Source organism: Podarcis cretensis (assembly GCF_951804945.1).
Source record: "Podarcis cretensis genome assembly, chromosome: 8".
NCBI classification, from domain to species: domain Eukaryota; kingdom Metazoa; phylum Chordata; class Lepidosauria; order Squamata; family Lacertidae; genus Podarcis; species Podarcis cretensis.
Window position 1 is genome coordinate 26,492,240 of NC_137177.1, and position 27,910 is coordinate 26,520,149.

The 27,910-nt window shown below is 46.8% G+C and overlaps 1 protein-coding gene across 3 annotated transcripts in view; it reads left to right on the forward strand.

Moving 5' to 3' along the window:
- Positions 1 to 1,415: 1,415 nt before the first annotated feature.
- The window catches only part of SYTL1 (synaptotagmin like 1), a 32,846-nt gene continuing 6,351 nt past the window's right edge, over positions 1,416 to 27,910 (forward strand). Inside the window, exons 1-12 of one of the 3 annotated variants that reach the window (XM_079986107.1) lie at positions 1,416 to 1,673; positions 1,850 to 1,897; positions 12,952 to 13,359; positions 15,396 to 15,544; positions 17,074 to 17,173; positions 19,319 to 19,367; positions 22,128 to 22,191; positions 22,851 to 22,942; positions 23,717 to 23,845; positions 25,819 to 25,985; positions 26,450 to 26,552; positions 27,113 to 27,274. In XM_079986107.1, coding sequence (XP_079842233.1) covers positions 13,232 to 13,359; positions 15,396 to 15,544; positions 17,074 to 17,173; positions 19,319 to 19,367; positions 22,128 to 22,191; positions 22,851 to 22,942; positions 23,717 to 23,845; positions 25,819 to 25,985; positions 26,450 to 26,552; positions 27,113 to 27,274 — 1,143 coding nt within the window. In that variant the 5' untranslated portion in view covers positions 1,416 to 1,673; positions 1,850 to 1,897; positions 12,952 to 13,231. The remainder of the gene's footprint in view (positions 1,674 to 1,849; positions 1,898 to 12,951; positions 13,360 to 15,395; positions 15,545 to 17,073; positions 17,174 to 19,318; positions 19,368 to 22,127; positions 22,192 to 22,850; positions 22,943 to 23,716; positions 23,846 to 25,818; positions 25,986 to 26,449; positions 26,553 to 27,112; positions 27,275 to 27,910) is intronic. The other 2 variants (XM_079986106.1, XM_079986108.1) reach the window with 2 other exon arrangements.

Consider the following 27,910-nt stretch of genomic DNA (forward strand, 5'->3'; position numbering starts at 1 on the left):
CTCCTCAGAGGAAATGTGAGAGGTGATTGTGTTGAGAGATAAAGGGTGTGGGGAATATTCTGGCCCCTGACTCTGAGAATTTACACCTTCCTCTGAGAGTTGGAGAAGAAGATTAAAATCTTGTAACCACAGGCTAGTTGCTGTGAGATCCAGCTGTCTTCTCTATGCCCAAATGGGGCTGAGTCAGGAACTCAGTTCCTCTCACATTTTAAAGTGAACCCTACCTAATTCACACATCCCAAAACAAGAATTGAATAAAAATGCATCTATCTTTAGAAATTCTCCAGTTCTCCAACTAAAACATGTATATTAGGGGAAAGAATATTGGCGAGAACTATGCACAAAAATGCATCTAGGGAAATCTGCTTGGGGAAAAAAGTGCATAGGGAAAATTTGCAATAAAATGCTAACAGATTTTCATGAGGACTTTAAAAAACACACCCACACATTGCAAAAATATGTATAGCAAAAATAGTGCTCCATCAGTGTTAGATTGATTTGATAAACATGAACTACCAGAGTGTCAAATTTAACATAATACAGTAGATAATAAACAATTGTCCAAGTTCTTATTTGTTCATCAACCATCAGGACAATATTCAACCACATACTACCTTTGCTTTATTGTAAATATGCAGACTGCATATAGATTACATATATGTTTGCGATAATCAACATTTGTAAATAAAATTTTGTTATAAATATGAAAAAATCACAAACTGGTGTAGACATGCAGCAAACTGAGCTGAAGAATGGGAGCATAAGAAACTGAAGTTGAGAGATTGGATCATCTGTCGGTGTCTCTTGGCTTTTCATTTTTTCCAGTTTGAATTTATGTTCCCCACATTTCCACATCAACTTGCAATTATTATTATTTTTAAAGGTCCTCATGAAAACCCAGCAGCATTTTAGTGTGAATTTCTCCTGATATGCATATTTTTCTATGCAACTTTGTCAAATGTATGCACTTTTATAAAGCAATTTCCCCTAATAGAGCTTTATGTTATTTTCATTAATATACATCAATATGCACACTTTACCTTAGTATATGCATTTTTGTACGCATTACTCGGCTAGCGAATGGCAATGCAAAAAGCAGGTTTTGAAGATGGCTTCTGCTCATGTATTGTTTTGGAAAATGTGAATTAGGCCTGTTCACTTTTACATGTGGACTGAATCAAATTCCTTCCCCTCCTTATGAGTTCCAAGCCACTTTTTGCATGGACACCCGACGCACCAGCTCGGCTCCTTAGACAGCTCCAAATGTCAATCTTCAGCTGCTCGATCCTTGCAGTCCACTCCGGCACAGGTAGCAGCTTTGGTTCCAGGCCCGGCTTTCCCGCAAGCTTTGTGGGTAGGTGTTTCCTCTCTCTCTCTCTCTCTCTCTCTCTCTCTCTCTCTCTCTCTCTCCCCCCCCCCCCCCCCCCCCCGCTTGACTCAGCCTTAGCTCTCCTGCTAGGGCTGTTTCTGAGCTGCATTGAGAAAGTACAAGGCAGGCAGAGGAGGAAGAGGAAAGTGGGGATGACTCAAGAGAGCAAACTTCTGCTTTGCTCGAGAAAGAGCCGAGGAGGCTCCTCCAGGATCCTTCTGCTGCCACAGTGACACTCAGTCGCGCACACCCCACCATCCTCTGGCCGGCTGGGTCTTGCAGGATAGGGACCCCACCTGGGCAGGTAACTTCCTCCTTCTCCTTTCCTGTTGGCAAATGCTTCGGGCGTGAGACTCAGGAGTCCCACCTTTGCAGGAGCATATGGGAGAGCTGAGACAGGATCCGGGAGGGAAGGAACTGTGTAATATGCTGCGGAGTTGGTTTGGCTCTCAAGTTTCTGCTTGTCTCTCCGTCTCCCAGATCCTGTTCAGCTGCGAATACCTGTTTGGGGAGTGCCTGGAGGGAAGCGTACGTATATTTGTGTGTGATGGCCGCTTGCCCATGCTGGTTGCCCGAGAGCTACATTATACATATGCTTTGCCCGCGGTGCAATTTCAGTCATTTTAGGCTTGGATTTAATGGGGGCTTTTTTTCTTTTTCTTTTTTGGAAAGGTGGGCCCCGCTTGTTACTTTACTTCACTGGTTTCAAAATGGGATGAGCCAGCGTTCTTGTGTTTCCGGGAGCCCCCCTGCACACTCTGCATGCTATGGGACCCTTTTGCCACAAAATCCTGCCCTACCCTGCCCTGTTCTCCTGTTTTGATACCACTCAAAGGCGCCACACTTCCCCCTTCGCATGGAGCACCCAAGAAGATTGGCAGGGCAGGGGGTGTTTGTGTGAAAGAACGGTTGGTTTGCAGACCCAGCTCCCAAGTGATGGAGTCCCACTGAGAGAGGGGTCTCCTAAGGGGGTCCCCAGGCACCTCAGAGCTAGTGGTTCTGCCAGGGTGGGCCTGTGGGGCAAAAGTGTAGAGCCCCCACCTGAGCAGGAGAGTCTCCAATCACAGCAGGGCCAATTTTACAATTGTAGTCTCTGAAGTCAAGGGGAAGGTATAGCTCAGTGGTGCAGCGTCTGCCTTGCATGCAAAAGGTCTTGGGACTCCCGGTCTGAAATCCTCAAGAGCAGCTGTCTGCCAGTGCAGAGAGTACTGAGCTAAATGGACTGTTGGACTGGCTCAGTGTAAGGCAGCTTCCTGTGTTCCTATGTAACCATTTTGAAGTAAGTGAAGGAATGCACATTACTATTTAAAGCTCCCCGGCCCCAGTCAGGAGACCATTGTCTCTAGAGTCTAAAATTACCAAAGTGCACTGCTGTCCCAGAGGTGACACATGTGCAACCCCAATAAAAACAGCAAAGGCAGTGAACTGGCAGTGGCTAGGCCATCCATCCCTTTGCATGCAAGATGCCTGTGCTTTTAGCAGCTGGCAAAAACGGGAGCGTTTTGTTCGGCTTGCATTTTCACGCAGAGTTACCTGATTTGCACTTCCTGAGCGAAGGCATAGCTGTCCTTCAAAATGCATACTTCTCTGAATTTTTGTAGAGCAGTTTGCCAAACCAAAAAATGCAGAGATTGGTGAAAATGATGTACGAAACTGCTCTGCATTAGAGGGAAAGATTAGCAAAAAGCTTATATTAGATAAAATTGGGCACCAAACTGCATATTTTAGGAGAAATTGATGTGAAAATGCATATGGATTTTGTGCAGATTTTTGTGGGGGAAATGGCCAATTGGTTCAGAAACAGGGTGAACTGAACTTGAGGTTGGTAAAATGAGAGCATGAAAGAATCCAAATTTGACAGATTCACATATCCCTAGACGGGAATCAAACATGGAGTGCTGTTGCCTGTCATCACCCCCTTTGCTCTGAAACAAGTTGCTCCTGGACAGTAATGTTTTTTCCTCACAAAATGTGCAACTGCTTGACCAGGCTCCATGAGCTGTTAAAAACGGAGACTGTAGTGTCCCACCCCAGAGTTGGGTGCAGATAGATAAAGGAAAGTGCAATGGGGTCAAACAGCACTAGGTTCCTTCTCCTTAGGTTAGTCGGAATTTGGAGGGACGTGAGCTGTCTTAAAGCAACAACTACTGCTCGTATTTGGGGAGAATGTTCTCCTTTTAATATTTTTCTTGTCTCGTTCCCTGTTTGATAGCCTCAGAAAGTAAACAAGGGCACCCTTAACTTGCAGTCCCTCCAATTAAGATTGGCCTTTATCTGTTAATCAACTAATTGTTTGATTGATTAATCCAATTAAAGTTGGCAACCCGCATGTTTAATACCCTGAACTCATTTGTATGGGGTGTGTGCTGTATACAAATGTATATATGGCTGAGGGTGTTCTTTGTTTGGCTAAGGTGTACCTGTGTGTCCAACAGGTGGAGTTTTGTAGGTGCTTTTAGTGTGTCACGGGGCTATTTGCAAAAGTTTGATCAGCTTGTGCTTTTGTTTCTGCTGTGCTCTTCTGTATTTTGTGCACTGTATACTGCTTATTTTCCTGTATCCCGCCCACAATAGTGGCTGAGCACCTCTCTCTTGTTTCCATCGGAGACAGAAATAGAACCACAACCTGAACATATTTAGGAGTGTGGTAAGACTTCAGCCACATTGGTTCCTTGTGTGAGGAGGAGGCATGTTTGTTTGTGTCTGTAAAGGTCCTAGTTCTTCAGAAGAACTCTGGTCCTTGAGTTTGTTTCTGGCAGTTTCCTCAAGACAGTAGTCATCTTTGCCTTCAAGGGATGCTCATGGTACCACAATCATTTGAGACTGAGGGAGCCTGCTTAGCTCAGTTGGTTAGAGCATGGTGCTGATAACGCCAAAGTTGCAGGTTCGATTCTCGGTATGGGACAATGCATATTCCTGCATTCCGGAGGGGGGGGGGTGTTGGACTAGGTGATCTGCAGAGTCCCTTCCAACTTTACGATTCTATAATCTCCCACACTTCCGCTTGTCGTGTGATGAGTAAGCATGGGTCTGAGAGCTTTCCTGTCAATATTTCTAGGCTCGGGTCCTAGCAGTTTTCCGTTTGCCCCGCCGCTTTCCTCAGAAAAACCTGATTGACATTTGCTCTGATTTCGCAGAAAGCAGTGGGATTCCCCGGAAGGGAAGTGGCAGGGCAAACAGAAGTCTGGACGAGCCCTAATATTTGCTGATTATCTGGGACTACAGTGGTATCTCTGGTTATGAACTTAATTCGTTTTGGAGGTCCGTTCTTAACCTGAAACTGTTCTTAGCCTGAGGTACCACTTTGGCTAATGGGGCCTCCTGCTGCCGCTGCGCCGCCAGCACACAATTTCTGTTCTCATCCTGAGGTAAAGTTCTTAACCCGAGGTACTACGTCCGTGTTAGCAGAGTCTGTAACCTGAGGTGTTTGTAACCCGAGGAACCACTGTACTGGTTGCTGAATTGTAACACTTGGACTGCAGGTGTTTTATAAACCTAAAAGCATGTATGTACCCTGGAGTTGTTGGTTTCTTAATGAACAGTCATGACTTTAGTCACTGTGAAATTTGAAGCACTGCTTTTAACTACCTCAGTGTTTCTCAAACTTGGGATCCCAGCTGTTGTTGGACTACAACTCCCACCATCCCTAGCTAGCAGAACTGGTTGTCAGGAGTGATGGGAGTTGTAGTCCAACAACAGCTGGGGGGCGGGATGCTCCAAAACATGTTTGGCCTTGGCTGCATTCACACCATACATTTAAAGCACTAGGATAACACTTTAAACAGTCATGGCTTCCTGAAAAGAATCCTGGGAGTTGTAGTTTGTTAAGGGTGCTGAGACTTGTTAGGAGGCCCATACTGTATTCCCTTCACAGAGCTACAATTCCCATAGTTCACTGTGAAGTTGATTGGGAATTGTAGCCTTGACTGTTTAAAGTGGTATCACATTGATTTAAATGCCATATTATATAGAATGATGATCCCTTTCTAGCATAACAGCTTCTTGTTTCTAAATCACATGGCAAGATCTAGGCCTTGTCTAAACTGGTTCTTTCTTGGTTGTCTGAACACAAAAATGCTGAGCTGCTGCCTTTCATCTCTTACTTAAGTGCCTATCAAGATATGAAATGTTACTTTAATATGTTTGAATTCTTTAAAAAAATATTTGCAAAGGTAACAAAAACAAGAAAAGAAATGTGTTTGAGTTGCAGCAATCCCATAATACATACAAACATATCCAGTTAAGGAGCTGGGACTGAACAACGGCAGCTCACCCAGTTGCAAGCTGTCTGCAGAAAAATGCCAGCTCCCTCAGCCTATAGAGCGGGATGAGTGCCGCAACCCCAGAGTCGTCCGCAACTGGACCTAACGGTCGGGGGTACCTTCACCTTTACCTTTTTATCCAGTTAAGATTTAAGGTAACATCCACTTAACTGGCAATAGGCCCTATTGAGCTTGGGGGGGGGGGGATTTAGGCCTAATCTGCAGTATGCTTTTAAAGCAGTATTATGCCACTTTAAAACACCCATAGCTCCCCCCCGCAAATAATCCTGTGAACTGTCATTTGTTAAGGGTGCTACAAGTTGTTAGTAAACCTCTGTTCCCCTCACAGGGCTACAATCAGAGGTACCTAGTGACAGTGCCCCCCCCCAATCACTTTACCACACACCTTTGTGCCAGAAGGATGGGAAACTTCTGCATTTGATCTCACTTCAACAGCAGCGGTTTGCCACCATGCAAATAAACTATATGTCATAAACCCGATCATAGGATAGACTTCAGTGTATACAGCCTATTAATCACTCCTGAGTTTTTATGAAAGGAAACTTGATGAGCCATTGTGGCATAGTGGTTAGAGTGCAGGACTAGGACCAGGGAGACCAGGGTTCAAATCCCCCACTTGGCTATTGTTATAAGAAAAAACTGCTCCTTTCCCCTTATGGGGTACCCAAGAGCCCATATAAAGTCCTTTTGTAGGTTTAAGGCAGGATTTGTGAGCGAAGAGACAATGGGGAGGGTTTTCCCATTTCCTCCCTCCTTGCAGAGAAACATTTGAGGTCAATTTGGGAGAAACAAAATGGTTTCAGGACTTTTTTCCTGTACTATTTCAGACATGCGGTTTATATATTTATATATGTGTTTGCTTGGTACATTTATTTTATATCTTAGACCTTATAATTCTCGTAACACCATGAAAACAACTTGCATACAAAAATGTCTTATATTAGGGGCAAGGGGGGTGGACTGCTTGCAATGTGTGTATCATTCACAATTGTATATACAAATGTGTATATCAGGCTAAAGTGCTGACAAATTTTCATGTGGATTTAAAATAAATAAATGAATATATTGCTGAAAAAATGTGGCGAGTTGGATTTAGGATTGGAAAGACAAGAAACTGCAAGAACTCTTCATGCTGCCGTTTAAAAGATAACTTGAGTTTAATGAGCAAAACAGATGCCTGGTGTGATTTTATTTCTTTAAAACTAGAAAATAGCTTAAGGCTTAAGAGTGGTTCGGAGAGGCTTACAAATCATCAAGCAATCAATAAATGAGAGTCTCTGCCCTCAGGTTTGCAGTTTAAAAAAAGACGCAGCACTGAAGGAAAATGGTTTAGGAGAAAAGAGAGAGTGGCAGCGAAGCAAAGTTATCAGTTGCAAGTTGTTCTAATGAACAGCTAGAGTGGAGCAATTCAGGGAAGGAGGCACAAAAGGTGCAAGACTCTTAGCTGTGCCCATAAGGTGGCCCTGCTGCATCCCTTTTCCGCCTTCCTCTGCTGCACCCTGATGGAATGGCTGCTGCCAGGTTTGGGCTGAATATGATTCAGATGGATTGGGGAGCACAAGTTGTGGCTCGCTGCAAGCTGCACACTCCTGAAGGGAGTGGGGAGAAGATCAAGGGAGAGAAGGGTTGGGTCTCTTTTGCAGGTGGCTGGGGATGAAGCCTGCAAAACAGCCTGACAGCCGCCAATCTGCCTGTGGGGCACTTGTTAACACAGGGGGGGGGGGAGTGGAGAATTCCTTCTTCCTGTCCCAGGGGAATGAGTCCCTGAGGGTGGAAAGCAGGCTGAGCTGGGCTGGTTCAGAGTTGAATGTTGATTTTCTGGGAAGAGCGCTAGGCAAATCCCGGACTGGATCTCTGGGTTGGAGTAGAGACCCGTTTCCTTGTTCCTTGGCGGGGCAAGGCACTCCTCCATCCTCAAAACAGGGGGCAGGCCTGCCTGCCTGCCTTTCTTGGGGACGAGGCACATCCCATTCCACAAGCCAAGCTGTTTACTCAAAATACCATTATGCAAAGTCAGGCATTTATGACCACAAACTATTTGCAGAAACGTTTGCATGCCTTTATTGTAGATGGAAGTGTTTGAAACATGTTGGGTTGTGTGTGGATATGGTGGCCTATGAGTTGCAGGGGCAGAGAGAAAAGCAGTTGAAGGAGCTGTGTGTGTTTAGCCCACAGTGTGTATTTTAACAGAGGGGTTGGGAGCCTCTGGCCTGGGGCTGAATGTGGCCCTCTAGGACTGTCTATCTGGCCCTCAGGACTCTCTCCAGGCCCTACTGGCCCCACTCTGTGCCCTCCTTGAGTTCTTTCGCCTGGCTGACCTGTGATAATGCCTGTGGCTTGGCTGAGTTGTGCTTGCAGAAACTCCCTGCTCTTGCCCAGCTTGGATGTCACCTACGGTGCATAGGGAAGAGTCCCACCCATTTCTCTGCCCACTTTTGTCTCTGCCCCTTCTGCTTTTCCTCTGGACCCACCAACCACTGGAATGTTGCCCCAAAAAAGTTACGTATTAGAGATGTAGCCCTCAGGCTGAAGAAAAGTTCAGATGGAACATACAGAAGCCAAAAAACAACAACAACAGAAGGTTTCTCCTGATCTGTCGTCATTTGATGCTCTCTCTGCCACTGGCACATGGTGATAACCTGAAGGAGCAGAAATAATTTTGAATGCTGCTTTATAAAAATGGAATAAACGTGTCTGCTCCACCCCTTACTCATCAAGCACTATGCCTGAGCAGCCAGGTGCAACCAGGCTGTCTCCTGAACCACCCTTTGCCCTCTGGTATTAGGTGCCACAGCTCTCCAGTCAACCCTCTCTCTGTTTGAGAGAGCTTTGGCAGAAGTTTTGGGCAAGGGAAAAACAACCAAGACTGGCTTCTTTTTTTGTCAAGCAAGCCGGTTGCCTCATTCTGGAGATAATGATATTTCTGGCTGTTTCTTATGCAACCTTCCTCCATCCAGTTGCCCAAGAATGCACCATATCTTTCCCAACACAAGCTTCAGAGGGAAGCTAGAAACTAGATTGCTGACTGTCCGAGAGGAGGTGGATGGGGGCCGGGGGAGGTGACATAGTCTTAGATAAAATGTGGTTGATATAACCCAGGGCCAGGGGTGTGGAACCTCAGGGCTGCGTGGCCCTTGGAAAACTTCCCCAATCACATTCTCTTCTCCACTGGCCACACCCCTCAGTATGTAGACTATAGCCTACAGGGCAAAGGAAACATTCACATTTATTGCTCCGCCCACTTTTGCATGTGGCCCTCAGAAGATTGTACAGAAGGGAATGTGGCCCTCATGCTGAAAAAGGTTTCCCATCTCTGTAAATAACCTATAGTAATGAAACAGCGCTGCCTGTTTATACTCCGTTCCTGTGATTCAGTAAGCAATATGGCACACCCCTGAAATTTCTTGCCACCCATTGCAAACAATGAGTACTGTCCTGACCCAAGACATTTTTTCTGCACCAAATTCCCCGCTCCTGGCAAGGGGTGGGGGGCTGTCCATTACCCCTTGCTCTGAAAAAAAATCCCAGATCTGTACTTCCTTGCATCTCTCCATAACCTACCCACTGCTACACTACAGATTATAGGACTGGGCCTATGCTACAAATGATCAGAATCTCTGTATCTTGGCATTCTTGACCAAAGTGATTTTGAAATGGGCAGGTTTAGTAATTAACAGAGCCCCCCCCCCCTCACTACATGGCCCTTAATAGGAAACACCTGCCGCAATGTCTTTGTGATCACCTGCATAATTGCTAAGCAGTGAGGCAAAAGTTGGAACATCCACAAACCTTTTTGTTTAGTGCCTGAACGCTCTTTAAATAACAAGCAATGTTTAACCGTGTCTTGGGCTTGAACCTGAACCGGAGAAATGTTGTGGAAAGGGAGCAACAGACTGGAAGCTGTGAGCTGAGCCCGTGTGTGTGTGTGTGTGTGTGTGTGTGTGTATGTGTGTGGAGGGAGAGGCTGTGTTTGTGCAGGGTGTGATTCCTTGCACAGAGTAAACTTCAGGTGGCTGTAAAAAAGGAAAAGGAAAAGCCCACTGAAATCTCTCCAGCATGCAGGTGTGTGTGTTTGCAAGTAGGAATTCCCCAGAGTTCCATCCTGGACTTGGGCAAGGGCTAGGCTGAAAATGAAGGGAGTGCATGTGTCTGCGAGGGACTGAAGTGGTAGCAGTCTGGCAAAGCTTGCCCAGCTTTCCTGGGGAACCACAGACCCAGGAGCTGAATGTGGCCCTCCAGAAACTCTCCATCTGGTCCCTGGAACTTTCTCCAAGCTGCATCTCTCCCTGGCCCTCTTGCTTGTCTGGAAGGGGGGGGGGGCTAGCCCATTGTACAAAGGTAAAAGTTGCATTAGTTGCCCCACCCACTTTTGCCTCTGGCCACATGTGCCTCCCAAAAGGTTGCTCAGGAAAGAATGTAGATCTTGGGGTATAAAGTTGGGCCTCCAGACCTACTCTAGGCTTAGGAATCACTTAAAGGTAAAGGTAAAGGTACCCCTGCCCGTACGGGCCAGTCTTGACAGACTCTGGGGTTGTGCGCCCATCTCACTTAAGAGGCCAGGGGCCAGCGCTGTCCGGAGACACTTCCGGGTCACGTGGCCAGCGTGACATCGCTGCTCTGGCGAGCCAGAGCCGCACACGGAAATGCCGTTTACCTTCCCGCTGGTAAGCGGTCCCTATTTATCTACTTGCACCCGGAGGTGCTTTCGAACTGCTAGGTTGGCAGGCGCTGGGACCGAGCAGCGGGAGCGCACCCCGCCGCAGGGATTCGAACCGCCGACCTTTCGATCGGCAAGCCCTAGGCGCTGAGGCTTTTACCCACAGCGCCACCCGCGTCCCTTAGGAATCACTTATAACACCCCAAATATGGAAAGAAATTGAATGTGACCCTAAAAGTAATCCTACTTTCATAACATCTGAGCTGAGGGTCGCCCAATAAAGCTGAATCGTGGGAGATTCAGGACAGGCAGAGAGAAGCCTTTTTTCACACAGCCCTCGGGATGGTCTCAATTTTGTTTCTCCGCTTTCCAGTCTTAAATTAAGTTCTCCACATGCTGCAGAAATTTGCATAATAATATACACATATATTTAATCCCTCCTGAAAATTAACCAGCATTTTAGTGCGGATTTTTGGCTTTGGGAAGGCGGTGCAAGGGCTCTGGGTTTCCTCCGCTCGAGAATGGGTTTCCTCCGCTCTCCATTTGTTTATTTATTTCCCACCCAGCCATGCAAAGTTGTGGCTGTGTAAGTAAGTACCTACAACACCCAGGATCAAAAGTGACATGACTCTGAATGGCAGTTACTGGGCAGCCATTGCCTCATATAATCTACTTGTGGGCTTCCCGTGTCCATCAGCTAATGTAGGGATGTTGGACTAAATGGGTGTTTGGCCTGATCCAGCAGCGCTCTTCTTTTAGTGTTTTAAACTAATCTGGGTGTTCACATTATCTGCTATAGATAAAGGCACAAACCACATCACATCCTGTGATCTGTCAAACTGGGTTTCCTGCTTTGCTCCCTGTTTTGCGGGTTGGGGGTAGCAGAAGGTGTTTGTTGTACAAATGTTTGCATCCCACTGAAAAGGCACAACCTCCCTGTAATTGTTCTGGATGGCAGGATTATTGTCTCATCTACATGTTTGGGTGCTGAATCGTCACCAGTGTATTTCTTCCTTTCTCTTTCTTTTTTTGAATATTCGAATATTTTTGAAGTAATTGCTGAATGCTTGATATCTGTATTTAACATGGGATTTCAGTACTGGATAACATTCAGTTCAGAAGTGGTGGTCAGGGCAAGTGAAGAGGCTATGTTAATATGACTTGAGTAAAAATGCCTCTTCCAGATTATTGAGACATGAACTTTTGTCGCTCAGGGGCTGTTTCATCAGATACAGGAAGTGGTCCAAGAAAGTGGCAGGTTGAGGCATCCTGCACAATAGCACGCTGACAAAGCAAGAACTCAAGGCAACAGGAATGTGAAACCCACATCCGCATTATTGTAGCATTTTCTTTTGGTTTTTGCATTTTGTTTGATCTTTAGCTTCTCAGCCTCTAAAATGCACCTTTTACCTTTGGATCGGTATAGGCTAACAGGGGTACACATCTGGAATACACATCTATAGATCCTGTCCAAGGTATTTTGGTGCCCAAGGCAGAATTATTTCCCCTAGTATAGTGCATTCTTATTGTTTGTTTTCACTAATAGGTATTTGTATGCGCAGTTTACTTTAGTATATGTATTTTGTACACATTACTGGAGTGCAAAATTTGGAGAAGTGTGAATTACAAAGTGTTTCTCTTGCAAATTGTACTGGAAAGTGCAAATTAGCTAGGTTTGCCTTTAATTGAGAACTGAATTGAATAGACTACTTAACATTTAGGGGAGCAATTCAAAATAGTGTATGAGATTTTTTTTAAATCCTAAAACATCATAAAATTACAACAAAATGCAAATCCCTAGAATGACTGTTTAGAGTGGTATGTTACGGCTTTAAATGTAAAGCACAGGCAAGGCCTTAGTTCAGTCTGCTTGAATTGCACCCCTTGAGTTGCACAGAAGCTGTTGCAAAGTGTCCTGATTTAGGGCACTCCATCTGTGTTTCTCTTCCACTGCGTTTCTCTTCCATCTTCAGGATACAGCACAGATGCACTGCAAGTGTGCCTTGTTTCTACTCTAGCTGTGTCTCTTTCTCCGTAAACACAGTTGGGGTTGGATGACTTGTCGTAGTACCCCTGCTGTGTCTAATTGTTCCATGTCCACAGTTCGGCTTTCCTTTGAAAAACCATAATCCAGAAGCATTGTTATTCATTTCCCACCAGTGTACAGCTGAACTCCTGAAGCAGTTTCTTGAAGAGATGCTTTGGGCTGCAGTTGCTACCATCCTTGATCCATGACCATAATGATGGGAGGGCGTTGCACAAGGAGGTGTTTAAACATAAGGACAAGGAATACGTGTCAACAGATTTCTTCCCAGAATCACCTGGGGAGACATTCTCCACAAAAGCAGTACTTGGTAATGGGAAACAAACCCTTTAGTTTAGGTACATCTATATAGCACAGATGTAGAACGGTCTTGTTCGTCATTCCCTCTTCCCTCAGGGAACTCTGGGAACTGTAGTTTTGTGGGGGGAGGGCTAGGGATCTCAGACAGCCGTCTCAGAGGCCCAGCCGACTACAGTTCCCAAGGTTCTTTGGAAGAATTCATGGCGGTTCAACTGATTTTTAAATTAACATCAATGTGTTCCACTTGAGAATGAGCTTCTGGCATTAAAATTGTGTCTTTCCTGCCTTTCTCTTTCAGCTGGTTGTGGCCTTGTCTCTCAAAATGGTCGATCAGGACGGAGTGTAGTCTCCCATGGAGCATCACCTAGAAGGCTTCTTGAGAACTGCTGCTGAACCTATGGCAAAGAGTGGGATCATAATACTGGCCCGCTGGCTGGACCTCCCGTTTCCATGTCGCAAGATGATGTACTGACAAGCCAAACCAGACGGGCCTTTCAGAAGAGCAGTGTTTAGACCCTGGTGAAGTTGGCTTGTGACTCTCACACAGAGTACTTCCCTCCCCCCCCCCCCCGTCCCCCATGGATCAAGACATTGGCATGGACTCCTTGCTGGACCTCAGCTTTCTGACTGAGGAGGAGCAGAACGCCATTGCGGAAGTGCTGCGGAGAGACTCGCAGCTGCGGATGTCGGAGGAAGGACGCATCAGGTGAGAAGCAGCTTGGTGGTGGTAGCTCCAACATGTATGGACACAGAGGCTTCCTTATACCAGGACCAGCTGATGGAGTCTGGTCTATTAGGGCACTGCCCCACCTGTTGGGGTCTGCTAATCGGGCCCAAGCTGCATTGGTCACCGAAAAACCAATAAATGCCGTAGGCAGAGGAGATTCCCATAATCACTAATTTATTCAGCTGAGTGAAACAGAACGGGCAAACCACACTCACCAGTGTGATGGTGAAGCCACCGCAAATAGCCTTCATTCATACTTTTTATAGGCACCCCCCTCCTTTTCCCCCTTTCGAGTTTCTTTGCGCTGATTGAAGCAGGACACCCTGCCTGGAGACCTTGAAGGGGAGAGTGGCCTGGCAGAGGGAGGTTTTCCTGAAAATCGCCCAGCAACGTTATCTGGTCTTCATATATTTGTGGCTCACCCTCCTACATTCTAAAGCAGGCAGTTTTTCACAGAAGCAAAATGGCATCAGTTAGGCTAACCAAAAAACAGGACAAGGACAGGCTCTTTCTGAGACCCCACACACCAACCCCAATCTGCCTTCTCAAGCCTCCACCTGCCTTGCTTGCTTTTCTTATGGTCATTCCAGGTTTGTGGCACTGATAGTCTCAATGATACCCTTGAAGAACTCAGCAGGGAGGAGGCTGGGGACAAAACTAGACTTAGTGGGCTCTGCTAAAAAGTGAAAGATATACCGCTGAGGAGAAAATAACAGGCTGAGAACCTCTCCCTCTCTTTCTCTCATTATGGCAACTGGCTTAAAAGCAATACAAAACAAACTGGCTAGGCTGGTTTATTTTGTATTCTGCTGCTCCCCCCCCCCCCCCAATCCTAACCTGAGTTCTGTTAACAAAGGAGCACACTTTCTTTAGCTGGAATGGAACAAATCGTAGCTATAATTCACCTGAGTCAGTAAAAGTTCTGGGAGGGGCCCTGGCTCACTGGCAGAGCATTTGTTTTACATGCACAAGGTCCCAGGTTCAATCCCCAGCTTCTCCAAGTAGGGCTGGGAGGGAGCCCTTGCCTGAAACCCCAGAGATCTGCTGCCAGCCAGTGTAAACAATACTGAGCTAGAGAGCACAATGGTCTGGTTTAGTATAAAGCAGCCTCATTTGATTCTGTCTATATAGGAAGGAATTGTTGGAGGCAAGTGGAGGATGAAATTTTTCAGTCTGTGGATTTTCTCTTCGTGGGCATTTGGCGTGGAATTTATGAGGCACCTTTTGAAGGATTTCCTAGCTCAGCTGCCTGAGTGGAAAAGGTTTTCAGAAATGGTTCTGAGCTGAAATGGTTCTGAAATATGGTGCCCAGTGATGGCGAGTTGCAGCTGTTGTGCAGTTTTTGGCAATTGCTGAAGATGTGCCGTTTCACCCTGGCCTCAGACACCTGCGATGTATGTTTTCAGGCCTCACCCTGTTCCTGCGACTGCAATTGGCTTTAGTTGTTTTTAATGCTGAATTTAAAATTGTTGTAAACTGCCCTGGGAACTGCTGGTAAAGAGCATGTCGTAAATTTTATTTTTATTATTTCATATGAGCCAAAGCCTGCAACAAAATGTTGCAGAATGAAGTGCTTCAGTTCAAAATTCTAGCCAGCCTGCCATGCCTTCTTCCAGGGTGCTACCATTCTGTCACCCCACTCCACAGTTTGTAACTTCCTGCCCCCAAAAGTCAGCCAGCATTCCATGGCCAGATAGCCGGGCATAGGGAGCTTTGATCCTCTATATATTTGAACTATAGCTCTCATAATTCCTGGCTATTAGCAGTGCTGGCTGAGGCTGACGGGAGATGGAGTCTATCAGCACTTGGGGGTGGGACACAGGTTCTGCATCTCTGGGATATAGGATAGGGTTACTTATTCTGAGAAAGTCGGCACAACATTACATATGTCAATTCAGAAGTAACTCCCATTGAGTTCAGTGAGGGTTACTCCCTGGTAAATGTGCCTAGAGCAGCCTGAGATTCTGCTCTAGAAAAGCAATCCTCACCTGCTCGCTTGTCTTTCTTCCCTCAAGCAAACTGCGTGAGTCCGTCTCGGATCCCAGCTGGTTGAAGATCCTGTCAGGGGACTGGTTCAGCGATGTCCGTTCAAAGCGGCACCGGCACAATCATTTTGGCTCAGACATTGTCCGGGCTTCCATCCGTCGCAAGAAGAAGCCCAAAGGTAAGGGAGAGACAAGACCTTCTTCCTGGCTGCCATCCCTGCAGTGCTAAAGCGCTGATCTCTCTCCTCACACTTCTAAACTGGGGGCAAAAGGGATGTGGATGTATTTAAGTCCACAAGTGGGATGGGGGAGTCTGTGGTCCTTAAGGTGTTGTAGAAAGGGGTGCAAAACCTCAGGGCTGTGGGCTGAATGTGGCCCTCTGGACCCCTCTATCTGGCCCTCAGAAGTTTCTCCAGTCACATACAATCTCCCCGAGTCACTCCTCTCACTTGCTTTGCATTATATTCTCCTTGAGTGTTTTTGCCTGGCTAGAATGTGCCCTTGAACAATTAATAATAATCATAATAATATATGTATTACCCACACTTCACCCTAAGGTCCTAGGGCATGTTACAACATTAAAACACAATATTAAAGACAGTTTAGAATACACACACAAAGATATGTACAAGGCGTGACTGGAAAGTTCAGTGAATGGCCGCAGAAATCGTACAGTGAGAAATATTTGAACATACAATCGGCATCAGAAACCCAGGAAATGCTCACAATTGTGTACTGAGATGAAGCTGTAACTCGAAAGACAGTGTATGAGTGGTTTAAGCGTTTCCGTGAAGGGTGGCAAACCATCGAAAATGACCTTCAGTCTGGCAGACCCTCAACAAGCAGAATGGCGAAAAATGTCGACAGAGTTCATGAGTTATTGATGCGGGATCGGCGTTTGTCCGTCCGAATGATGGTGAAAGAATTGCATATTTCACGTGAAATCGTTACTGAGGTCACTGAGTTGTCCCACCCTCCATATTCTCCCAATCTGGCTCCACCAGATTTCTTTCTTTCCCCAAAACTGAAATCTGCACTGAAAGGGCACAGATTTTCCAACATTTCACACATCCAAGCTGCTGTGAGGAGGGAACTGAAAGCAGTATGAAAATAGAACTTCTCCAGAAGTTTCCAACAGTTCTACGAACATTGTCAATGGTGCATTGTATCAGAGGGGGGCTACTTTGAAGGCCTGTAAGGTATGTATGTTCAAATATTTCTCGCTGTCCGGTTTCTGTGACCATTCACTGAACTTTCCAGTCACACCTTGTATATGTGTGTGTCTGTATGTAGATGCACACACACACAAACATACACACACAAACATCTGTCTCCTATTGCTTGCTTGGATGGAGGATAGAGATGGGTGTGTGTTGAAACTAACCTGCCATACAAGGGTAAAATTTATATTTATTGTCCTGCCTGCTTTTGCCCCTGGCCCTGCCCACCAGTTGCATGTGCCCCCCCCCCAAAGGGAATGCGGCCCTCAGGGGAAAGACTCTTCCTCATCACAAGAACATGAGAAGAGTGTGCTGGATCAGGCCAATAGCCCATCTGGTCCAGAATCCTCTAACTCCCAGTGGCCACCCAGATGCCTGTGGGAAGCCTGCAAGCCGGACCTGAGCACAGGAGCACTCCCCCCCCCCTCTCCCCACATGGCTTCCAACAAGCGACATACGGAGAGACGCAGCTTTTACTTGTCACAAAGCAGGTGAACAGGACCCAAAGCAACGAGCCAGCTTAGGAGACCTGGAGGTGATCAGTGAACCCCCAGTGGAGGAGGAGAACGCGGCGGATGCAGTGGACGGGTGAGAAGCATGGGCAGTTTGGGTGTGTGGACGGGGGGGACTTTGCCTTTTCATTAGGGAATGTTGGCTCCTCCAGGGGAGAGGGTCCAATGTCTAAAAGGAGCATCTACACCCCCATCATTATACCCAGACACTGAGGTCCAGCGCCAAGGGCCTTCTGGTGGTTCCCTCACTGCAAGAAGCTACCCCTTCTTGGTAGTGGCACCTGCCCTGTGGAACGCCCTCCCACCAGATTTCAAAGAGAACAACAACTACCAGACTTGTAGATGATATCTGAAAGCAGCCCTGTCTAGGGAAGCTTTTAATGTTTGAGGCATTACTGTATTTTAATATTGTCTTGGAAGCCGCCCAGAAACCCAGCCAGATGAGCGGGGTATAAATAAATTATTATTATTATTAATATTTATTATTGCTACTACTACTACTACTACTACTACTACTACTACTACTAAAAGCTGGTTCTTAGGATGAATAGCATCAGCTGAGGGCCAAATGACATCCTATGTGAACTGCCGGGCTACCAGTCATGTCTGGGGCTTAGAGGGGGGGAAATCAAATCCTTGGTATTAAATAATGAGAGCAGCTTTGTTTAAGGTGAATTGCAGCTTAGGGGTGATTTTTAGTAAAGATCGCAGCTGGGGAAGAAGGGTTATACTTTATGGAATTCACTGGAACTCAGTTCTGGCCCCTCTCAGGTGGGCGGCATAGTCATTCTAAGAGAACAAGGGAGGTGTTGATAGTAATTTTTGGCACCTCTTTTTCTAGAAAAAAATAGCACTGGTTATACCATCCCTCCCTACTGGTTGTGGTCCTGATGAAAATTGGAGGGGCTTTTGCACCTAGGGTTACCTTTTTAAAATATCCTGATGTGTCTGATAGCCAAGCAGTTAGCATAGCGTACCATTTAACCCTAAATAACCAAGATGGATAAAGAAGATAAATATTTTTAAAGGAGGCAGTGTTTTAGCACAGGACTGGGGAACCTCTGGCCCTCCAGATGTTGGTGAATTACAGTTCCCATCGCTCCTGATTTTTGGCCCTGCTGGCTGGGGATGATGTCAGAGGGGGCGCATTATCTGGACGGGCCAACATCTCCATGATTTAACACAAGAGTTCCAAAACTGTGGTGTGTGGACCACCAGTGCTCTGTGAGCTTCATTCAGGTGGTCCATGGCATGTCTGTGGATTTGAGATTGAAGACAGGATTTGGCACCTGCATCTCATCAAAGGTTCATCTTGATTTTTAAATCTATTCATGTTGCTTCTTTTAGTTCTTAAATTGTGTTTTATGTTTTACAGTATGCATTCTGTGGAATTTGAACTGTAACACAATAACATGCAGTATATAAGGAATAAAGGAAGCAATAAAAATGCAGTTGGAAATCATGCGGCATCTAGCACAGCACATCTACAACAGGCAGAAGAATCATTAAGACCCTAAATAATTTTCAAGTTGTCCATGGGGGCAGATGGGGGAATTTGGGAACCACTGGCTTAATAGAATCTTGTAGCTACAAAGATGAGGCTGCAATCCTAAACCAGTTTACCTGTGAATAAGCCTCAATACCTGCGAATAAGCCTCGATAGCTTCTGAGTAGGCATGTTTAGAATTGCATTGCTTAGCCAAGTTGCTGGGCAAGAGGAGAGGGCAGCAGTCACTGCTGTTTGCCTATATGTAAGCAGGGGGCAGATTCCTGCAAAGAAATATGGAGTTTAGCAAACCAAAGACTGAGTACATGTCTTTATCTCCTTTCTGCACTAGCGGAATGTGTTTGTGATAAGGCTGTGGTCTAAGTTCATCAGAAAGTCAGTGAGCATTAGCTGAGATTGGTGTTGGGTCTTTGAGGCTCACCAAAGATCTGCATGACTTCCAAGTGAATTATCAGCATCCTTTTTTATGTGTAAATGTGTTTATATTTGAATGTATTTTTATTCGTGGTTAAGAATATTGGGAACTGTACTTTACCCCTCAAAGAGCTACAGTTTCCAGCAATGTTAACAAACTACAGATCCTAGGATTTTTCGGGTGTGTGCTTTAAACGTATGAGGTGGATGCAGAACTTGCTCCTTGGAGAAAAAAGAAAATAATTTTATGAACCAGAGAGCTTTCACCTAAAGAGGGAAAATCTCTCCATTTCTTCATAGGCTCCCAAGTGAGACAGATCCTCAGCCATCCATGTCGAAAGAGACTCAGGTGAGTTCACTTGGCTGGTGGGGTGAGCTTCACTGTGATAACAAAACCTATTTGACGGGGGGCGGGGCGGCGGAATAGGAATATAGAAAGCTGCCTTACACCACTGGCCCATCTAGTTCAGTACTGCCTGCACTGATTGGCAGCAGCTGCCCAGGTTTTCAGACCAAAAGGTTAGTACTGCTCAGAGTAGATCAATTGAAATTAATGGGCAAGATTAATTTAGGTCCACTAATCCCAATGGGTCTACTCTGATTTCAGTTTAGTTGGATATGACCCCACAAGTCTTGAACCTGGGACCTTCTGCCCACAAGGCAACAAGCCTTCTCTTCATCTCCCATTTATGGAAGGGCATCTAATATTCCAAGTGGGTTTTGATATTGGGGCTTGTGTTGTGTTTCAAAACAAAAGTCCTGGAGCAGCACCTAGCACATTTTGAACATAAGGAGAGTCATACTGGGTCACACCAAAGACCTGTCTACTTTTCCACAGTGGCCAATAGTCCTCTTCCACCTGTGTTCCCCATCGACTGGCATGCTGTCTGGAGGCAGGAGATAACTAGCTTGTCTAGCAGCTCTTGATAGCCAGACCTTTAAAGCCTATTTGAAACACATTTTGTGCCTGCTGCCTCAGCAGGAATACAGTAGTACCTCGGGTTACAAACACCTCGGGTTACAGACTCCGCTAACCCAGAAGTAGTACCTCGGGTTAAGAACTTTACCTCAGGATGAGAACAGAAATCATGCGGCGGCGGTGCGGCGGCAGCGTGAGGCCCCATTAGCTAAAGTGGTACCTCAGGTTAAGAACAGTTTCAGGTTAAGAGCGGACCACCGGAACAAATTAAGTATGTAACCAGAGGTACCACTGTACTGGAAATTGTAGTTTACTCTTCACAGTCCTGCATTTCCCAGCACTCTTAACAGATTGTAGTTCCCAGGATTCTTTGCGAGGAAAAATAAAACAAGCTTTTGAACGTGTGTGTGTGTGCCGCCTGAGTCAGACTGATGGTCTGTTTGGCACAGCATGGTCTACTCTGACTGGTAGCCGGTCTCCCAAGTTCTGTTGTGGTCCCTGACCTTTTGTCTTAGCATTTTAGCAAGAGATGACGGGTGCTAAACCCGGGGCTTCCTGCATGCAAGTGTGTCGCTGCCACTGAACTGCGGTCTCTGCTTTTGGTTAGACACAAGCTCAGCGGTTTCTGCTTGAGATAAAGGCCAACTTGAGCTTTCCAAATAGTGAATCTATCTTATCTGTCATGTGTGTGTGTGTAAATAATTATCTGTGGCCAGAGCCAGAGCCAAAAAAGGGGTGGGACCTGTTTTCCCTCCTCCTTCCACTGCTTCACTCTCTCTTTCTGCCCCTCCCTGCCTTTCAGGCTGCAGGGAGCAGGATGTGAGGCAAAGGTATGACCTGATAGCTTGCAGAAGGCGTTTGAAGATTGGGAGGGGGGCATGCCCACCTCCGGGGCTGGCCCTGCACATTTTTCAGGCTGAGGAATAGGTCATGGTGGTGCCCCCTGCCCAAATTTCTCCTTCTATGTTCAGAAGGCAGCTGAATCTTAGCCCATACCTTGGCCACATATTTAAAGCGCTCTTATTACCCATTAACAGTAATAGCTTCCCCCAAAGTATCCAGGGAGTTGCCGTTTGTTAAGGGTGCTGAGAGTTTTAGGAGACAACCCTATTCCCCTCGCTGGGCTACAATTCTCAGAGTCTCCTGGGAAGAGGGATTGCCTCTGGGAATTGTAGCTCTGCGAGGGGGATAGGGGTCTCCTAACAGCTTTCAGCCTCCTTAACAAAAAACCAAGGGTTTTTAATAATAATAATAATAATAATAATAATAATAACAACAATCTTTATTGTCACTACACCATCTGTGTGCAGTGAAATTAAACGAGCCACCCAAGGAGCTGTGTGCTTTAAATATATGGTGTGTTGTAACCAGGCTCTTAAATCTGATGTGCAATGAGGTCTCCAGGGTTTGTTCGGTTTGTAGGTGGGCAGCAGCATGGGGAGGGACGCTTGGGCAAAAATGCCTGTGCTCCTTCTCTGAGTCGGCTCGCTTCCTGTTGGCTGCCGTCATCGCTGCCTCTTTTCTTGCCTTCTCTCTGTGTGTCCCACCCACGCAGCCACCCAAAGGAAGAGCACAAGCACAAGCGGGGTGGGTGGGGGTGGCATTATTCCATCTCCGTGCTCTGTTCAGGCTATGAGAGGATTTCCAGGGATTGGCAAAGGGCTCCCCTGCGGGGGCTGGGCCTTGGTAGGTGTCTGATGATGCCAGCTCATCCTGACCCTGCCAATAGGTCAGTGGGGAGCAGGCAACAGAATGACACCAGCTGTCGGTGCTCCTGAAAATGTCAAGGCACAGATTTGGCTCCCTGAATGAAACTTCAAAATGAACATGCTTTAAAAACAACAACATCCCAGTTCCTCATTTTGAGAACCAGGCTTCCTAAAACCTACAGGGAGAAGGCGGCTGGTCTTTGTTTGCATTACTCTAAATGCAGAAGGCAGCAGGTTTTTGTTTTTATGTTTTTCACCTACAGATCGCTTGCCTGGGAGGTCTGAGGTGCTTTCATTATCTGTGCTCCTTTGGCATGAGTGTCACAGATCAGCTTTCTGGAGGGATGGGTGGTAGTAATTGATGCTGTTTGCATATGCAGATAAGAATCCAAATACATTTCCTATTATGAGACCATTAAACCCAGCTTGTGGCTTCTCTCTCTCTCTCTCTCTCTCTCTCTCTCTCTCTCTCTCTTTTTAGATGGCTGACTTGACTTTGCAAGATGTGATCCAGTCCCCAGAGCAGATACCTGAAAACAAGCCAGGTAAAATAACAGCATCAACAACAGCATCACACACAGGGTGGTGTTCAATTACATTTTACTGAAGAGTAGACCCATTGAAATTCATGGGCCTAACTTTGCCATGTTCATTCATTATGGTGGGTCTACCCTAAGTAACACATAGTTGAATGCCACCCAGTGTGTGTGCATGCGTGAGACACTTAGTGTGTGTGCATGCGTGAGAAAAAGCAGAGGTTAAGCAAACTGGTTAAGCAAATTGAGACAGTGATTTCCAAAGTCCCAGGGCAGGTTGCAGCACACTTTAATCCAGTTCTGCCTCCCTTGGCGGCGGCTGAAAGGTGTGTGTGACATGCAGCACAGGGAAGCTGGGGTTCCCAAGCAATTTACTGCCTTGTACAGCATCATGGCTGGCTGAGCCACCCATCAGGAAGACCCTGGTTCGAATTTCACCACAGACCATTCATGGTGAAGTGGCTTGATAACGCCACAGCCTCTTAGCCTCAGTCCTTCATCAGTATTATGGGAGTCGCCTACCGGGTTGTTGCAAGGATAGCAAGAAGACTGTGTTTCTGAAGCTCTTTGGAGGCTTGGAAGCACGATGCCCTGCTATGTATTTGTTCTATTTCTTGCACAGAACTGAGTTTCCCTCCCTCCCCTAATGCCCCTATCCTTTAATGCAGAGAGAAGTGACTCGTTTAGTAGCCTCAGCTCAGAGACTGGAGAAGAGGAGCAGCAGAACAGCAGCGTGCCAGCCATCATGGTCACCATGCAGGTATGAGGTGTTGCTAGGGAAGTGAATAACATTTTCCCTCTCGACCAGGGGTGGGCAACTCGCAGCCCTCCAGATGTTGTTAGACTACAGCTCCCTTCAGCCTCATCCTGCAAAGCCGGTGGCCAGGAATGATGGGTGTTGTAGTCCAGCACTATCTAGAGAGCCACAAGCTGCCCACCCTTGATTTGAGCACTGTGTACTCTAAATAGAGGCCTGAGTAAACACAAGCCAAGTAAAAACTACCATGTGTCCTAGTTCATGGGACTTGAGACTGGGTTAAGATTTATGTTCTTTCATGAAGAAACTGAGTGGCTGTTTTGTTTATGTTTATGTCATCATAGAATTATAGAGTTTTCTCTACCTTAATTCCCAATCTGGAAAATCAGGTACAACCTGTCCATCATTTACCCTCCACTGGAAGAGTTGAGGGTTCTTATTGTTGTTTTAGAAAATCACTCCTGCGGCACGGAAAGTTCAGCTCTGCCTGCAGCATTGGTATTTGAGTAGCTCTCTTAGTTAGTGGGGTCCTGAAGTTCAAAAGTCCAGAAATTGCCCTGTTATTCATAGGTGCTACATTGTAGGAAGGCTGTGAGGATAAGCTCCCGTTTTCCTAGAATCATAGAGTTGGAAGGGACTCCAAGGGTCATCTAGTCCAACTCCCTGCAGTGCAGGAATCCTTTTGTCCAATGTGGGGCTCAAACCCATGTCGCTGAGGTGAAGAGCCTCATGCTCTCCCAACTGATTTGTTACCTACCTTGTCTTTTACATCCTTAGAGCAACGAGAGTCTTGAAAATGGCCAGGAAAGCACTTTGAATACATCACCGCCAAAGAACAATGCAGTGGGTTCCCGGAATAAACTGATGAGCACCAGTTCCTCGTTTTCCAGTCTAAGCTCATCCACAGTATGTGACGTGGGAGGAGCAGTGGCTCAGTGACGGGGGCAGCTTTTTAGCATGGGGAATGGAAGAGAAAATATATTGACTTTCACTTTGCAATCTGTCAGGGGGCTATCAGGGGAGCAGGTTCATCAACAGGTCAGAAGGGAGACTCAAAGTAAAGTCAGCTGTTTTATTCAGGAAATTAGTATACCACAGATATCACTCAGTCACAGCTACCCTCAGTGAAGACATTGCCAAGACTGGCTCTTGACACCTCCTCCTCCTTCTAAACCAGAGGTCGGCAACCTAAGGCCCATGGGCTGGAAGCGGCCCATGAGGGTCGCTTAACCGGCCCATGAGCTGCCCCCGAAGCGAGCCGCCCGCTCGGCGAGTCCTCACGTGCTGCGCTAAACCGGTGCAATGCGGCGCAGGGACTTTCTTCCGCGGCTCTGGAAACAGCTTCTGCGCATGCCCAGACACTAGAAATTGCTTCTGCGCAGGCATGATTTTTGGCGCCTGGACATGCGCAGAAGCAATTTCCAGTGCCACGGACATGCACAGACACGATTTCCGGTGTTGCACTGCGCTGGTCAGGCCCACAGGATCTCCGCAGGAGTGATCTGGCCCATGCCCAGTAAGCCTTGCCGACCCCTGTTCTAAACCTTTTCCGGCTGTCTTCCAAGCAGACACAAATTCTGGAGGGTAGGAGCTCCCCCCACCCCACCCTGGGCTTTTCTTGCTTTCTGTTCAGCTATGTGTAAAGTTCTGTGTGACCGTGGAGTCAAGGGAGAAGGGGAGCTCAATGCAGAGGGACTGGGCAACTGTGAAACTGTTGCCCCTCCTTGGAGGGCTCCCTGCCTCTGGGTCTTCTTCTTCACTCAAGCCTCCTGTGTCTTCCACCTCCCACCTTCCTCCCTCCTCTGATCTGTCTTCTGTGTCCACCACCAGTCCCCTGGGTCTGAGCCTTCTTCCTCCATGGCTTCCCTAGGGGGTTTCTCAGCTGGAGCCTCCCACCACTCGGCATCATTCCCAGCCAGTTCCAGACAAACGTCCCCCCATTCATTTTCCTCCCCACCCACCTCACAGTTCACACGATTGGGAAGTGTGCGCAAAAGTGCATAAATGAAAACGACACAAGCAAATACATTATATTAGGGGAAATTTCATGAATAGGCATTTTTCACATGGACTTTAAAAAAAAATGCAGACTGATGTGGAAATGGGGCGAACTGAATTTAAGATTGGAAAAATACAGAAATCTGGAAAAACCAAGAGGTAATTCTGTCCATTGCTAGTCTCCAGGAGGACCCTCTCTTTTGGAAGTAAAAGCACAGATTAAAAAAAAAAAAAGGTAGGGCAGTGAGGGTAGAAGGAGACAAAACTATACAAAGAAAACCATAGAATCATAGAACTATAGAGTTGGAAGGGACCATAAGGGTCATCTAGTCGAACCCCCTGCGATTCAGGAATCTTTTGCCCAGCATGGGGCTCAAACCCACGACCCAGAGATTAAGAGTCTCATGCTCTGCCGACTGAGCTATGCGCCTTTTTAAAGGGAGGTTGTCACCTGCCCTGGGGTAGGCATCCGATTGGTGAATAGAAAAAGTTTTATTTCAGAAATCCCTGTGGAAACCCTTAAAATTGCCATTAAGGCTACAGAAAATGAATTGGTTCCAAAGGCCCATCAGGCTTAGATGAATTGATTTCTAGTTTCAGAACTCAGATTTGCATTTCCCCTCTGCTCACACCAAGGATTTCCCCCCTTTTGTTTCTTAGCGAGTGGCAAAGTAATTTATTGCAACCAAGAGCAGGACTCCTTTGCACAGGCTACACTTGGGAATAATGAGCACTTTTCTATGTTCTCTTTCATTTTTGCTTGTGAAGGCTCATTATGGAGAGCTCTGGGCTCATCCCGGATCTCCTGTCCCTCATCCATGCTCTCTGTTTGGATCCTGCCTCTTCTTGTTTTAACCCTGATCCTGCCTGCTTTGTTGCAGATGAGTGGCAGCATGATGAGCGTGTTCAGCGACAACGACATTGGAAACGTGGACGTCCGCGGCTGCATCCAGTTCTCCCTGCAGTATGACTCCAGGAAGAAGGCGCTGCATATTCAAGTCATCCAGTGCCGAGACTTGGCTGAAGCCAAGAAACAGCGATCAGATCCGTAGGTTTGGGGTTGGGGGGGGGGGGGGCTTCGAATCATAGAGTTGGGAGGGACCCCAAGCGTCATCTAGTCCAACCCCCTACAATGCAGGAATCTCAGCTAAAACATCCATGACAGATCGCCATCCAACCTCTGCTTGCTCTTAGCTGTCACTTGTCAGCTTCCGTGCAACTCCCTTGATCTATCCAAGCAGCACAACTATTGCAGGTGGGTTTTTAGAGCAGGTGCAGGGAACACCAAGCCCAGGGGACAAATGGGGCCCTCAAGCCCTTTCTGTTTGGCCCTCTCCCCAGATCACACCTCTCCCTGGCCCTGCTTTGCACCCCAAGAGTTTTTGCCTGACTGGAATGTCTGATGACACCTCTTGCTTGTCTGGATGGAGCATGTGTGATTGCATGTAGAAATTAGCCTAGCTAGCACACCAAAGTGGCATTTACACCACTGCTCCGTCCTCTTCCTCCCAGGTACGTCAAGTCCTACCTCCTTCCTGACAAATCCAACCACAGTAAGAGAAAAACTGCTGTCAAGAAGAGGAGCCTAGATCCCATCTTCAACGAGACCCTTAAGGTGAGGGTTGTAGCTCCTAGTGGTGTGAGAACACTTTAAGGAGGATGTGGATGAATTCAGGCCTGTGCAAAGAGAGGGGCAGCCAGGTACACTTGCCCTGGGCCTTGGAGGGCTAAGCTGGGGGGGGGGCCTTGCCAGGGGCCTGCTGGACTTACATTGTCATGCCAAGAATGCCCTGTTTTTCCCAGCCGATGGGGGACTTCTGCCCTGGACCCCAGACAAGCTCTGCATGGGCCTGGGGGAACTGGAAAGGGTTCAGAGGACTGCAAGGAAGACAGTCATTGGGGTATGGGAAAAGAGTCCTGTGAGGATGTGTTGAAGGAACTGGGCATATGTAGCCTGAAGAAGGGAATGCTAGACAGGGAATAGGTTACCACTCTTTAAATATCCAGAATTCCCCCAGGCAAAAGAGGGCTTGGTTGCCCCAGGCGGCAGGACTATATCTTACGAACTTAACTTGCAGAAGGGTTGATTAGGCTCGTTCCCATTGTTTTGTTTCGTTCTCCCTTTTCTTGCTTCTCTCCTCTTCCTGCACTACTGCAACATTCCTGGCTTTGCAGTACAAGATTGAGAAAGCTGACCTGCAGGGCCGGATCCTGAACCTCTCTGTCTGGCATCACGATGCCTTGAGCCGAAACCTCTTCATGGGAGAAGTGGAGATTGCGTTGAATTCCTGGGACTGGAGCAACACGAGTCCTCAGTGGTACAACCTCCAGCCTAGGGTGAGTTTCCTCCATACAGAAATTGCAAAATGATATAAACAAGACCAATAAACAACTAAACAATTCTGTTGTAAGACAAACAAGCAAAACTACAGCAACCAATGGTCCTGGCAGCAGCTCCCTCACCCTATTTCACTGATGGCTGCTCATACATTTTCCCTATTGCCCCGCTCCCTCATTTTTAGCTTACTAGGGTGCTGCTTTATACTGAGTCCAACCATGGCTCTATCCAGTTCAGCAGTGACTGGCAACAGCTCTCCAGTGTTTCAGGCCAGCGTCCTCTTCCAGCCTTCTCTGGCAACCACAGGGGTTGGACCTGGAACTTCCTGCGTTTGGAGCAGTTGCTGTGCCACTGAGCTATGACTGTGCCCATTTGGACACCTCTTTTGCTAGCAGAGTGACTGGAAGAAAGCAGACAGAGTTCAGGGAGAAAAGAAACTGGTCACATTTTACCGCTAATAACCTGAACAGAATATGGGGCTTGTCTTTCAGGGGGGAAACTCCTCCAAACAACCTCCCATCTCCTCCCATCTCCTCCAACTTTCAGATCTCAATCAATTTCTGGCTTCAAATTCTTCTTCTTCTTCATTGACAGCTAACTCTCAGACTGGCTAGAACTTGCAGAATTATCCCTGT